A 12,084-nucleotide genomic window follows, 5' to 3' on the forward strand; every position below is an offset into this window, starting at 1 on the left:
CAATCACTGTAGGTTGTTAGGGGTAGGATGAGAAGGCAGGCAAGCAAATAGAAAGTACAGAGGAAGGGTTTGGAGGAAATAAAGCTCCATCTTGTTTTTATTTTACTTACCTATGCCATAGGAACCAAAAGGAATTTTAAAAATAGCTCTCTTCGGAATATGGGGTAAGGATTGAGTTTTGTTTTTGTGCAACTATTAACAATTACCTTAAAGTAAAACCTAAAATCCTGAAACATATACATTTATGATAATGTTCTCTTTCATCTATTTATAGATGTGAAAATGTCATCCAATGGCAATTCTAAATCTTTAAAGTTTTCTGTACCTTTTGAAAGAAAAGACACTAATTTTACTTTTATGGATTTCACTTGACTCTGTTCTCTTATCATAATATTTAAAAATAAAAGTGCTTAATATACTTTAAATAGTTGAAGTTTTGGCTGTTTCACTGACACCAGAGGCGAAAACTAAATCTTCTGTACTATATGCATTTCATTTTTTGCCACTTTGGTCTCATAAAATAAAATTGTTCAGTGACTGCCTAACCAGTTTTTATTATAGCAGATTTTATTTAAACTAGTGAGTGCTTCTATTGAATCTTATGGTCTACTGTAATTGCCTTAGTTGTTTTTTTCTTAATAAGTTAAATTGGTAATATAATATAACCAAAGAGTGATAAAATCCTACTAACCTTGCTGTAGTACTGAATTTGGCCCTTGGCTTATAATTATTGAGTGATACCCAGTGGATTTTGTGACTGAAATAAAAAAAAATATCTTTCATGTAGTTTTCTAATGAAATCTAAGGCATAGTATCTAGTGATGATTTTATACCAAGAACCTAAGGTAATTTCAATACTTCATTTATAATGTAAATTTGGACAGGGTGAATAATGAAACACATTTTTCCTCCTGAAGAGTAGTCATAATTAGTTTTCCTATATATGTTGATACTTGATCTCTTTGTATAGTTGTATAAGAGCCTGACCCATGGCATTTTCTTTATCACTGTGCTAGGTAAACAGAGGGACCAATACAGTCTTACAAAATAATGTCGTGGCTGGATTTGGAAGGGTGGGATACCGTATTGATGGTGAACCTTGCTCAAGTAAGTCTTTTGGCACAGAGCCACTAAAACTAGGAAATACCGTGTTCAAATTGGTTAGAAAGAAATAATTATTGTTTGTTAGTTCAATATATAGTATCTCCTTCTCCAGGACACTAAAAGAAGTCAACAAGCTAAATTATTTGAAGATACCATTGGGTCTAAAGAAAAAAGGAATAGACTTTTAAGGATAATTACTCTTCCATGTTTATGATTGAAAAACTCTAGCAGTCACTTCAATTCTTGATGTGGCTGGTGTTGGACCAGTGAGTGCCTCATCCCACTACTACTTTCACAAAAGTAACACTTTCAAGCATAGAGATACATATCTCTAGGGATATGACACTGTTTCATGCTTCTTCTTTAGAGGAATTAATGTTCACTTTTCCTGTGTTTAAACCTACAAGCATGAAAAAGTCAAAGGGCATAAACAGTTCTCGGATACATTTCTATTAGATGAGTAAAAGTCCAAAATTAACCAAACAACTACTCTTTTGGCAAGGCTGTAGGAAAGCTAGGACATCTACACATTGCTGGTTGAATGACAAATATAACCAACTCCTATAAAGGGGACCAGGGCAGTAGCTGCCAAAATTATAGGAGCATTTGCCTTTGGCTCAACATTTCCACTTCTGGCAATCTAACATTTGCCTCTACAACACTTAGAAAATGACTTATGAACAAAGTGATTCATCACAGCATTGTCTGCTAGCAGGAAACTGGGCCCTGCCTCGTGTACAATAACAGTGGACTAGTTTTATGAAGCCAGACATTGGAACACTAGGGACCTCTCAAAAAGAAGGAAGAAGATACATATTGATGTACTGATATGGAGAGAGAAATCCCCAAAGATATTCTTAAGTGATAAATGGAGATTGCAGAACAATATATATACAATATGGTTTTGTTTGTGATATGCTTTATGGAAGAAAGGAAAGAAAATATGAATATGTAGGGTATTTGTGTTTAAAGAGACACAAAGTGTAAAAACAAACAAAGAAAAAAACAAGGTGAGTAAGATCAGGGTGACTGGTGACTTATTATTGTATAATTTTTTATAACCTTTTGGTTTTTCAGTTAGTTAATGAATTATCAGATCAAAATAAAATAAATACTAGAACTGCAGGGTTCACCTCTTGAGAAACTTAGGGGAAATGGGACTTTCTCTGAAGACTTTATATCCCTTGTACATCTGGTTTTTATATCTCAGTATGGTTGTTTTTAAGATTGTTTGAGTCAGTATTTTTTCTGTAAATTCAAAAATCATTGGGCTTAAGCTAATATTATTCTTATGCAAAATACATTTTGAAGGAATAAAACAACTTCCAACAAATTCCTTATTATATGCTCTTATTAAATATTTTAATTCCCAACAACTTAAAGGTTTTCTTTGACTAAAATTTTACAATATGTAGTTCTTCTGCAACTTGTTTGAAGTAGTCCTGGATTTTTTTAAATCAAAATACTACCTGTGAATATGAACATTTACTAATATGTGTGTTTTACCAACTAATTAAATATTTAGGAATATTTAATTAGTGATATTCCTAAATAATTGAGAGTGTTTACAAGGAAGTTTGGGATTTAGAGAAATTGAAATAGGAGACATTACTGAGGAATTGAGGGTTTATGCTCATGGAATGGGACACCAACCTATCCAGTCCACCTCCCAGGCAAGTAGGAGGCTGGCACCAAGAGGCCCACAGTGAGAGGCCAGGAGGTGGGGAGGGGAACCCTGACCCACACTGGGTCCCAGGGGCAACACTGCGTGGGACCAAGGGAGAGACATGTGAACAGCTTCTTATGGAGAAAACAAAACAGAATCCAGGCAGTTGATAAGTAAAATGTCAATCCCAAAGCATTAGGAGGAAAGGAAAGTCAATAGAAGATAGGAAGAAGTCAAACACCAGGAGATTTGGACAAGAGAACTGGTACTAAGTAAAGTTCAGGAGGTGATGCTGCTGTATATAAGGAATCCTTCAATGTATGTATGCATGGTTGGGAGGGAGTTATTAAGGTTGCTGATCTGACTTGGACATAAATAAAGTTTCATAAATATCCACCTCAATTATCCTATATATTTAAAACAAATTTTTTTAATGTTTATTTATTTTTGAGAGAGAAATAGAGCACAAGCAGGGGAGGGGAAGGGAGAGGGGGAGACACAGAATCCAAAACAGTGTCCAGGCTCTGAGCTGTCAGCACAGAGCCCAGCGTGGGGCTCAAACCCATGAACTGTGAGCTCATGACCTGAGCCAAAGTCAGACACTCAACCGACAGAGCCACCCAGGTGCCCCATAATTATCTTATATATTAATAATGAGTATAGCGTCCATTTATTGAGGCACTTTATGTGGGTTATTTAATTTCAGTTTGAAACTACTCTCAGGCATTAAAACATTTTTTAAGTTTATTTATTTATTTGGAGAAAGAGGAAGAGGCAGAGAGAAAGAGAGAGAATCCCAAGTAGGCTCTGCACTATTGGTTCACAGTCCGACATGGGGCTTAATCTCACAAACCATGAGATCATGGCCTGAATCAAAATCAAGAGTCATATGAACACTCAACTGACTGAGCCACCCAGGTGCCCCCAAAGTTTTTATATATGAAGACACTGAGGTTCTAAAAGGTTAAACAATGTTTCCAAGGTCATACATACATTAATTCAACAGGTAGTTAAATGAGCACCTATCTCTGCATTACCCTCTAGACTCTGGGAATACGGTGATCAATGAGGTAGACAGACACAGTGTATTCTCTCATGAAGCTTACATTCTAATAGGACAGAGGAGATGGACAATTCATGAATAAGTAATAATAAAATAATTTTAATTGCCATGTGGAGAAACTGAGGTGCTACTTTGAATCAGATAGTCAAGAGAAAGCCTTCTAAGGAAGTGACACTTAACTTGAAAATGGGGTGACCGGAAGGAACCAGCAACAAAAAGGTGTGTAGGGGAAGCATTTTATAAACAGCATGTGGTATCACTTGTGTTTCAAAATTAGCCTTCTTTGAATCCAAACTTCATGTACTTTCTCATGAAATTCATGTTTGGTTTAGTCAGATATGGTAAATTCAGTGTGCTAGCAACTAAACCAAACTTATGCAAATGAGTATACAATCATTCTACTGGTAAAGGGACAAGTTAAATAAGATTAAATACTGAGTAGAGTAAGCCATAAATGGCCAAGCCATAAAAATATTTGATCATGTTTAAATTTGCATAAGAATTATATATAGTAAAACCTTGGTTTGCAAGCATAATTCATTCCAGAAACATGCTTGTAATCCAAAGCACCTGTATATCAAAGCAAATTTCAAGAACCATGGGCTGAGTCGTAATCACGTGACATTTGGCATCATGTACTACTCATATTGCAAAACATCACTCATTTATCAAGTTAAAGTTTATTAGAAATGTTTATTCCTCTTGCAGAACACTTGCAGAACAAGTTAATCGCAATCCAGGGTTTTATTGTATTTAATTTTTAAAAAATTTAACTTTAACCTGTACTGTTCATAAAGCTCTAGGACATGACTTATAATATTCTCCGTTTTCATATTTCCTTCCAAGGTCAGTCTAATCCCATGGAAAAGTGGTTTGACAATGAAGCGCATGGAGGTTTATATGGTATTTATATGAACCAAGATGGCCTTCCTGGATGTTCTCTTATACAAGGATTTACCATTTGGACATGCTGGGATTATGGAATTTATTTTCAGGTAAATGTGATCCAATATGGTGCTTGTTTATCTTGTTTTATGATTGTATTTTGTGCTATGTGACCTACAAGTTGTTTTACAGACCACAGAGAGTATGCATATCTATAATGTGACTCTGGTTGACAATGGAATGGCCATTTTTTCAATGATTTACACACCAGCTGCTGTATCTCACAAAATTTCCAGTAAAACAGTGCAAATTAAGGTAAGAAATGAATACAGCCACAATAAGAAGAAAAGGTGAACGTTTCGAAGTTCCAATAAGAACAATCTCCTTGATGGGGCACCTGGGTGGCTCAGTTGGTTAAGCATCTGACTTTGGCTCAGGTTATGATCTCATGGTTTGTGGGTTCAAGCCCCACGTTGGCCTCTGCACTGAAAGCTCAGAGCCTGGAGCTTGCTTCAGATTCTGTGTCTCCCTCTATCTCTCTGTCCCTCCCCCATTCACAGACACTCTCTCTCTCTCAAAAATAAATAAATGTTAAAAAAAAATTTTTTTTTAAAGAATGATCTCTATGACTTCATAGCTTGGCTAGTCCAAACATCCTCCCCTTGTTCTCATTGTCTTCTGCCAGGAAATGCTGTATCCTTCCCTCTCCTCCATGTTCTCTTCACCCCTTCTTGCTTGCCACCTGCTAATATTGCCATAGTTAAATTTTCATTTCCTTTGTGAAACCTTTCCTGAATTTGCTTAGATAGTATTGACACTTTCTCCTCTTTTTGTTTCTACTTTTTCCCTGGGCATATTTCTGTCACAGAAATATGTCATTATATATAAAAATTTATCTGCCTGTCTTCCCCCTTCCAATTTGACTGTAATTCTATTCAGGGCATAAAATCACATCCTTTCATCTTGGTTTTATGAATGATCCATTCCTCAAACTGAAAGGCTGTGTTTTGCTACAGTGGAATTTAGAATTACCCATTATAATGTTTTTCTTGAAGAAAAGCTATTATTTAAGCTGTACTGTTTGAATTTTTTTAATAGAGCTCATTAATTGTTGGAAGTAGCCCTGGATTTAATTGCTCTGATGTCCTAACTAACGATGATCCAAATATCGAACTTTCTGCTGCCCATCGGAGCACCAGACCTCCATCAGGTGAAAATTTTAGAAATTTAATTTTGGTGTTCATATGAATGCATATTTGAATTTTATTAACTTTCTTTCTTTTATAACAGGTGGGAGAAGTGGGATTTGCTGGCCTACCTTTGCTTCAGCACATAACATGGCACCCCGGAAGCCCCATGCGGGGATCATGAGTTACAATGCCATTAGTGGCCTTTTGGATATCTCAGGCAAGTTTAAACATAGTCTTGAAAAATCTACTTAATCAAGTTCTATAAAGAATATGTAGAATATATCTCATAATGTTTCACTGTAAATAAAAAAAAATAATGATTAAATAAACTTATATATGAATCTGCTCAGTATGAGAAGCAAAGAAATCAGATTATCAGTCAATTTGAAGAGTGGTCCCCTGCCAAATTTGTATATGTTAAAGAAGTCCCATTTATTTTACCTTCTAAAACAACAGAAATAACACTGGTATAGTGATTTAACATTAATTAGTTTCTATCAATTATAAAAGCCCTTTTATGTAAGTAGGGTTATATATTATTATCTCTCTTTAGAACTGAAGAAATTTAAGCTTATAAAACCTAAGAGCATAGTAACATCTACTGGCTATATTATTCTGTTCCCTTATTTCTTCAGTGCTTCTTCCATAGTTGATACTGCTTTGTGATCATTTATATGCTTACTCCCATTGACCCATACCCTTGCTTTTCCCTCAGGCTTCCTTTTACCCAATCATCCAGTCTTATTCCTTCCAGGCCCCTGACTAACTAGCTGTGTCATTTACCACTGCCTGTAGTCCATGTTTATCCTTACCTCAGACCACTCCACTCTTCACACGAAGTGGATCACCCTGTGTACTACCCAAATTTCTATCCCATAGCAGAATCCACCCACACCATACTCTTTCAAGGCCATCCCCAGTTTGAGCTGAAATGCACAGGCATTATATAATAGAGTGATTCCAATATTGTCCATTGCTCAGAATCTTTTGAATCCTTCTTCTACAGTCTGCCATGACAATTCTTACCATTCTACTTCATTTAAGGTGGAACATTATTTTTCCCAAACTTGGAAAAGCCATGGCAGCAACATGGGAGAATACCCTCATCCATATTGACACTCTCCCTTGTCTAGCTTTATATTCTTTACCCCTGATCTAACACCATCACAGTTTACTCTCCAATATATACTCCTAATTCCTGCCAGTACATGTTACTCAGCTTGTGCAGTTCCTTTGGTATATAACTCCTCTCATCCCATAGCATGCTTAGAGCTTTCCCAGTGAGGCCATGTTGAGACTTGACCAGGCTTACTGCTCTGTTTTCTAGAAGGGGAGGCAGAGACAGATCCTGAAAAAGGCAAGATTTTCCTTATAAACAACTACCTCTTTTGAAGTCTTGTCAGGATTTCAAACAAGTAGGGCAGGGCAGCTAAGCTCTAATAAGGAAGAAGTGGACCACTTGCACAGATCTGGACATTCAAGGGGAACCCAGAGTTTCAAGGTTGAAGTTCATCTTCTTCTATATTCCCATCCTAACTCAGGGTTCCATTTCTTTTCTATTAGAGCCATGACTTTGAAGTAGGAGACTTGCCAGTCTGAAATTCCACCTTCTAGGAACGTTCTGCTGGTTTTGTGATTAGATCCTGAGGTTTGCTTTGAATTTGTGATTGATCACCACAACTTACATTTTCTTTCTTCAAAGCATCAGTGAGGGTCAACAGTTGACTTCTTCTAGTTTCCTTGTAATTACTATTTCCCCTCTTCCACTCAAATGCCAAAGTTACTGTACAAGCCAGAGCAATTCTTTCCACTTTGATATTATCCCAGTTTACCACAGGTGAAATCTTAACAATTGCACTGTTACAGCATTCCAGAGACTGTCAGTACTACACCTGCCACCAGTAAGGGTGTCCTCATTCCCATCTAGACAGCAAGTGAACTAGATTCATCATTGCATCATTACACTATATGGTTCCAGGACCACTTATGGTTCCAGCTGTCTAAATCAGGTGGTCTAAAAGTAAAGCCAGAGATAGGATTCTTGTGCAGGTGGTTTATGAATGATACACGTTCACAAGAAAGGGAGTGAGGGAAGTAGGACAGGGCAGAGGAAGGAGTAAGCAAGGATATGGTCCCAGCTGGAGTCTAGCTCCTTCTTGAAACCTCGCAGGGCTGTGCAGTGTGAGCTGTACCACTTAGTTTCCCCCTCTTGAGGCAAGGGAGCCTTCTGTATCACTTGCCAATCAGGCATGGTAACCTTTTGGTGGTGGTGCTAGGAGTGCATAATCTCTTAAGAGACAGAGCTGTCATCTGATCTGATCGAAGGCAATTCTCCAGAGAAGGGGGCAGCTGTGAGTAGTTAGCAGCCAACACAGGAACTAAGGGGCAGTGCACTGGGCCAGGAAAGCAGATCTATACAGCTTACAAACAGTATCCACTACTTTGCTATTTCATTAATATTCATCTACAGGCTCATATTCATGTATATACAATATCATCTTAGGAAAAAAGTATCAGGAAGAGTAGTAGATAGCACGTAACTGATTTAAGAATTCTGGAGTCACCTTTTTTTTTCTCCTATTTTTGAGTTATTGGATTTTAAGTACAATGGAGATTAAGTTTTGGATTCAATAAATGTTATCTTCTGGTCACACAATATATGAAATAAGGCCAAAAAAACCCAAAAAACAATGTGTCCGTTAGTCTTTGCTGCATAACAAATTACCACCCAAAGTTAGAGTCTTTAAACAACCATTTATTATCTCATAATTCTGTGGATTGGCAGTTTGGGCTCTGTTCAGCTGATAGTTGTCTGCTGGTCTCATCTTGGATTATTCCATAGGCTGCCATCAGTTTACAGGATGGATAGGGAGTAGTTGTCTAAGACAGTCTCACTTCCATGTCTGGTGGTTGGTGCTTGCTAATGGTTGGGCTGGTCTTTGACCAGAGTAATTGGGCCACATTTCTCCTAGTCTCATTCACATTCTGGAAATCACAAGATTCCCCAAGAACACCAAAAGAGAGCAAGCCCTAATACACAAGACTTTTCAGATCTACTTAAATCACAGTTGCGCTTGTCCCATTAGTCACAGCAAATCACATATCAAAGCTCAGAGAAAATATGAGAGGACTATTCAATGGTATTGATATAGGGAAGCAACAATCTAACATAACTAGTGGAGGACTAGCTACCACATAAGGAAAGAGCTCCCTGTTCAAGGTGGTGTTAAATGATGCGTTTGCTGGAATGTACATGAAATGAAACTGATTCTATTACTTTCTTCATAAAAAATTATTTATTATTTTTTTGTTATTTATGTTTTAGGTTCAACATTTGTTGGATTTAAGAATGTTTGTTCAGGTGAAACTAATGTGATATTCATTACTAACCCTTTAAATGAAGATTTACAGCATCCCATCCATGTGAAGAACATACACCTGGTTGATACCACTGAACAATCAAAAATATTCATACACAGGCCTGATATAAGGTATAATATATGAAATCCCAGTTTTTTTTCTTTCCTGTATTTATAGCTTTGCCTTGTCTTTTTCCCCCATCATAGATCTGAGAAAGTTGCTATATTAAAGTAAATATTAATTTCTATAAAATTTTAATCAGCATCATGAAAATTAAGGCTAATGCATCTGTATTTTCAGTTAAATTGAAAAAGTAGGCTTTGATGTGTATATTTTCTCACTATGTTTTTTCCATGCATGATAATACCATCATTCAACATAAAATATTGAGACCAGGTTAGGAGCGTGTTGTACATTAATATCTCTCCATAAATAATCATTAGGAATGAGAGACATCTCTATCATTTCTTCCCTTTTCCTTACCTCTTTTGTTTCCCGTTGCTTTCCAAATATCTTATCATGTTCACTCCATCATGCACTTTGAAATTAAATGTCAGTCATTATAATCACTGTGACTGAGAATATGCAAAAACTTAGCCCAGTGACTTTTTAATCACAAAAGTCAGTGTCAGACTATTTCTAGAAGCTGAGCCACTTAGATTCTAAATCTTAAAAGAAGATAGCCGATAACTGCTACACTTTGTAGGAGATGCAAATCAGGAATTTAGATGTAAGACAAGATTGGAGGAAAGAAATATTTTATGAGAGATCTTTGACCATTTTCAGTATAGGAAGAAGACAAGGAATACTGCTAATTAGATAGACATCTCTTCACAGAAATGCAGTGTTTTCATAAATAGTTTGACTTCATCTGATTTTGTGGGGTTTTTTTTTAATTTTTAATTTTATTTTAGAGAGAACACACGAGTTGGGGAGAGGGGCAGAGGGGGAGAGAGAATCTTAAGCACTTAATCTTAATTTCCATGCTGAGCGTGGAGCCTGACACAGGGCTCGATTCCACAACACTTTCATGACCTGAGCTGAAATCAAGAGTCAGATGCTCCAAAGACTGAGCCACCCAGGTGCTTATCATCTAATTTTGTTTTGATGATAACTGCACACCTCTTCATTTAGTAATTAATTATTGAACTGTAGTATTTTTGGCTCAATAGAGCCTCCCCCCACTAGCAGATTATTAGCTCCTATTTAGTTATCATTGAATCTTTCAGATGTAATATATAATTTTAATAACTAGGTCATGAAGAAAATACATTTTAAAATAGTCTTTGAGCTCTGTGCTTTTATTAGGATGCTATTGATGTTCTCTCAGATCCCCTTTACAAGGCCCTAGTGCTTTAAATGTTGGCCAATAATAACCTACAGTTGCCCACTTTTCCAGAAAATTGCTGTTAGCCAAACAGGAATAGCCTTGGGGGGCTAAAACCCTCCCTAACACCACCTTTTTGCAATCCATGGAAAATGACTAGTTTATACAGGAGTTCAAAAGGGCAGCCTCCTTATCTCCAGGTGGAAGCAACTCTCAGTACAGTTAATGATCCAGAGGTACCCCTGAGATAAGATTGAAACTAGCCCACAGACCACAGTCACCTTGTTTTCTTTCCCTTTCCCTATGTGGCTTCTCTCCTTCTTTTTTGATGGTACTCCTTCAATAAATCATTTGAACAAAAATCTATATTTCAGCCTCTGTTTCTTTGCGATACGAAGTAAAGACAGAGCCCTAATCCATAATATAAGTGTGCCACTGGGTACTCTTCCCACAGACTTGCTCACAAAAGCACTCTTCTCATACTTGAATACAGAGAACACATGAACTATGTATTCACGTCATCTCCAAAACTGTTATAGTACAGTAGTATAGTATAGTAACTTACCCCACATGTCCCCCTTACAGCAAAAAGGGAGCAAGATGCTAAACACTATCTAATAGACCTGAGCTTTCCATTATTATTTTGTTGTTATAACTCTGGAATAAGATGTATTTCCCCATACCATGTAGCACGACATAGTGTAACTACACAATATACCATGTATACTATGCAGTGTGCAGTATTTTGCAAATTAAGCACCTATTTTACTATTAGAAACAGCTAACAATCAACACTCCAGGTAGCTCAAGTTGAAGGCAGAATGCCATGTATGGTTGAACTGCATAATGAATGACTTTATAGTATTTCATCTCTTACAGTTTGGGTATTTACATAACGGTTACTGAAATATATAGCATAACAATTATAATCCAAGTATATCTGTTTCTATCTACATAAATAAAAGTCTATAGGAATATATACTAATCTGCAATTGGTAATGGCCTAAGAGCTTGAGATAGGAAAGTGAAGGAGACTGAACTTTTATTAAGTATTTGCATTATTTTATACTAAGCATAGAATACTTATAAATGTTAAAGACCCATGAAAAAAAAATAGGAAGGGAAAAATAATAAAGACTTCCCTGCCAGCACAGGGATTTTGTATGTCCTGCACAACAGAGTAACTGTTCACCTGCTTGATGGGACAGTGTCAGTACACTGTGAGCAATGTAGAAAGATGAAATCTTCCCAACAAAATATGGAATAGCAAAATGGAATTCTAATTTTATATCCTACAGGTATAACTTGTACTTTTGAAATTCCAGTGAATTAATAATAATACCAACAGAATGGAAAAGCAGACCTCATTACAATACTAATTATATATGCTACTTGGTCCTACTTTGAATCCTTTCTGAAATGATAAGATTCAATCAATCAAAAATTCTTTTGGATACTCTTTTTTTTTTAATTTTTTTAATGTTTATTT

At 36.4% G+C, this 12,084-nt stretch overlaps 1 protein-coding gene across 1 annotated transcript in view; it reads left to right on the top strand.

Annotated features, from left to right (window-relative positions):
- Positions 1 to 12,084, top strand: part of PKHD1L1 (PKHD1 like 1) — a 158,151-nt gene that overhangs the window by 123,714 nt on the left and 22,353 nt on the right. The window contains exons 63-68 of the mRNA XM_042973164.1: positions 1,017 to 1,107; positions 4,680 to 4,828; positions 4,911 to 5,033; positions 5,817 to 5,928; positions 6,009 to 6,125; positions 9,234 to 9,399. Coding sequence (XP_042829098.1) covers positions 1,017 to 1,107; positions 4,680 to 4,828; positions 4,911 to 5,033; positions 5,817 to 5,928; positions 6,009 to 6,125; positions 9,234 to 9,399 — 758 coding nt within the window. The remainder of the gene's footprint in view (positions 1 to 1,016; positions 1,108 to 4,679; positions 4,829 to 4,910; positions 5,034 to 5,816; positions 5,929 to 6,008; positions 6,126 to 9,233; positions 9,400 to 12,084) is intronic.

This window comes from Panthera tigris, chromosome F2 (genome assembly GCF_018350195.1).
Source record: "Panthera tigris isolate Pti1 chromosome F2, P.tigris_Pti1_mat1.1, whole genome shotgun sequence".
Lineage (NCBI taxonomy): Eukaryota > Metazoa > Chordata > Mammalia > Carnivora > Felidae > Panthera > Panthera tigris.